Source organism: Pteropus vampyrus, unplaced genomic scaffold, assembly GCF_000151845.1.
Source record: "Pteropus vampyrus isolate Shadow unplaced genomic scaffold, Pvam_2.0 Scaffold247, whole genome shotgun sequence".
Lineage (NCBI taxonomy): Eukaryota > Metazoa > Chordata > Mammalia > Chiroptera > Pteropodidae > Pteropus > Pteropus vampyrus.
Genome location: NW_011889028.1, coordinates 605,062 through 607,960, shown reverse-complemented (window position 1 = coordinate 607,960; position 2,899 = coordinate 605,062). Strand labels below are relative to the sequence as shown.

Sequence of the window (2,899 nt, the reverse complement as noted above, 5' to 3'; positions counted from 1 at the left end):
AGCACGTCCTGAGGGCCGTTAGTACATCTTGCTGTGGTTTGTCTTGTCTGGGCAGAAGTGAAATCAGTAGACCCTGCGCACCTGCAGCGGGAGATGTCGCCACTGGGAAGCGTCGCAAAGAGGAGCGTGTGGGCCGCGTGCGTTCAGTGAGCTTCCTGTGAGCTCCCCCTTAGTGCGATGCCGTGCTTTGGGGCGAGGCTGACCCGGAGCAGTTTCTGCCCCAGTTACAGAGGCTTCTGGAAGTTTCTGTGGCCTGTTTAGTCGTGCCCAGCAAAAATCCTGTCGAGCAGCTTCAGCGCGGCGCTGGGCATGCAGCGGTGGTGGACAGCTGCCGGAGGGGTTGCAGCAATGGGGACAGGGAGCACAGGTCCGATGCGAGGCCATCTGATGAAGAACCTCGTATTGTCTCCTCCCTGTCATTTGATGGACACTGTCCATGAAATATTTGCTTTGACGCATAACGAAGTATTTATTTTGGCTAATTCGTTTCTTAGGGTGTGTGTGCTGAGAACTCCCCCACTCCCCCACTGGGAGTAAGTGAAGCCTGCTGTGCTTCTGGTAGTATGTGCGCTACCTGCACATGAGCTCGTCCCCGCCCTCGCTGTGTACCTAAGACTTCCTCCACGAAACACACACAGAACCCGGGACCCCTGCCGCCCATCTGGAAGCTCCCTGCACCCATAACCACCCTCACCTTCTCTCTGTCCCCCAGCAACAGAGGCGGCTCCTCTGCCCTGACACCCTCCTCGCCCCTTCCTGACGATCGTCTCTCTTCACGTGTCTCCTTTCCGGCAGCTGCTTCCGTCAGCACGCGGGGCCCTTGCTCTCTGCGTCCCCGTCCAGGTGGTCCGAGCATCTTTCCTGCTTCTGCGTGTAGTGCGGCTTCCTGGGCGTGGGTGGCAGCCTTCCTGCAGCTGCGTCGCCTTACCGTTTGCTTAACCAATTCCCATTTTTTTTCTTTTCCTTTTTTTAAAAATTTTTCATTATTATTATTTACACCTACAGCACTTGGTATTCCTAGGCGGTCTCCCATCCAAGTACTAACCAGGCCCGACCCTGCTTAGCTTCCGAGATCAGACATCGGGTTTGTTCGGGGTGGCGTGGCCGTAGAACATGGACCGCGGCTCCACCGGGGCGCGAACCCAGGACCTTCTGCGTGTAAAGCAGACGTGCTAACCGCTACGCTATGGAGCCACGTCCAACTTTTTTTTTTTATTGGGGTATTAGTGTCAGGTGTATACTCACTTTGGGTGTACTAATGATGATGCGACATTTGTAACAGTTCTCATTTTTCACCAGTCTTTTGCTAGTAAAAAGCCTGGTGAATGACTGTCTTCTGAGGCGTCTCAGCCACTTTGGTGGTCTCCTTTAGGGGACTCCTCCGGGTGGGGATGCGGGCCGGGTGTGCCCTTGGGGCGGGCATGCAGTGAGCCCCGCCTGGGCGCCGTGGGCCTTCCGGGAATACCAGCACCCTCGAGACCTTCCCTCGCTCTGGGGACTGTGAGCGGTTTGTCCTCAGAGCCGGGACTCACCCGGCTGCTGCCGATCTGTTCACCTGCACAGAGCATCGTGTCGAAGAACGCGCTGCAGTACCGGGGGAACGCGCAGCACGACGCCCAGGAGTTCCTGCTGTGGCTCCTGGACCGAGTCCACGAAGACCTCCATCACGCCGTGAAGCAGGGCGGCCCGCCTCCGGTGAAGGTGAGGGCGCCCAGGGCCCCGGCCACGCGTGCCTTGCACTCAGTTAATACGGTGATGCTGGCTCGGCTCCGGGCGAGTGCAGGGTTTATGGGTGCCGGGGTTCCGCCGTGTTTCCTGCCGGGAGACACGAGGCGCCGGCTCCAGGGGGCCCGGTGCATCCAGCGCGAGGGGCACGTGTGCACGCGTGCCGAGCCGTAGACCGTGTTCAGTGTCCTATCCCACCACACTGTTTAAGCAGAAACTTGCTTCGGTTCCGACGATCCCCGTGCCTGCGGAGTGAGCACGCGATCCGAAAGGGGTGCATGGGGCCTCTGTCCCCGTGAATGGGCCTGAGTCTGGGAACTCAGCTCCTGGAATGTTCTCCCGAGGCCCGGCGGTCCATTCTCATTTTTGTGCACAGGGCCTGAATGTGACGGGTACTGTGATTTGCGCAGTGGCAATAATTCCGACCAAAGGCTGGCCTTCCTCTCGCGGCTTTTAAAATTTTTTGGTAATTCTGCTCTGTACCTCAAATTTTAAATGTCTAGTTTTGGAAAGTTTTTAAATATTTCGATTCGAGGTCTTTTGGTCCCTGAACACTCTCTCCTGTCGTATGACTGTGTCTGCGGCTGACTCCCTCCCGGCAGATGGAGGTGACCTCGGGGCCAGGCTTGATGTATCTGTGCCCTGAGGCCACGTGGTGCTCTCCGCACGTGGGGGCGGGACTCCGTAACGCCAGGAACGGAAGCTCCGGGAGCAGGAGCAGGAGCGTAACGAGGGGGTGATGGGTGCCAGGGAATTCAGGCCTGGGAGGAACCGGCGGTCGGGGTTGGTTTCCGGAAGGCGTGGGAGGGGCGTCACAGTGGAGGGGGGGGTCTTAGCGCCTGGGGAAGAACGGCCTCGACAGGGCGGGGGAGGGGAGCACGATGTGGGCGGGTCTGTGGCCGGTGGTCCCGTGACCCGGTTCTGCCAGCAGTCATATTTCACTGAAACATCTGGGCCTGACGCGTAGCTCGGCTGGGAAGTCAAGGGCACGTGCGACTTTGCAGGTCACCTCCCGTCAGTAATGGGCACTTGCGGTCTGTGAAATCGTGCTTTCTTTTGTTAAGCCGCCGTCGGAGACCGGCCTGATGCCCGAGGGACCGTCTTTTCCTGTCTGCAGCACTTTCGTTCAAGAACTGTTCCAGGCGCAGTACAGGTACGAGCCAGCCAGCCTCCC

General features: G+C 58.6%; 1 protein-coding gene and 1 pseudogene across 1 annotated transcript in view; one reads left to right on the top strand and one right to left on the bottom strand.

The window, feature by feature from the left end:
- Window positions 1–996: 996 nt before the first annotated feature.
- LOC111729110 lies at window positions 997–1,112 on the bottom strand (annotated as a pseudogene).
- A 217-nt stretch (window positions 1,113–1,329) lies between these two features.
- Window positions 1,330–2,899, top strand: part of USP31 (ubiquitin specific peptidase 31) — a gene marked incomplete at its 5' end in the record, with an annotated part of 39,629 nt that continues 38,059 nt past the window's right edge. Inside the window, 2 exons of the mRNA XM_023520089.1 lie at window positions 1,330–1,701; window positions 2,790–2,892. Coding sequence (XP_023375857.1) covers window positions 1,330–1,701; window positions 2,790–2,892 — 475 coding nt within the window. The remainder of the gene's footprint in view (window positions 1,702–2,789; window positions 2,893–2,899) is intronic.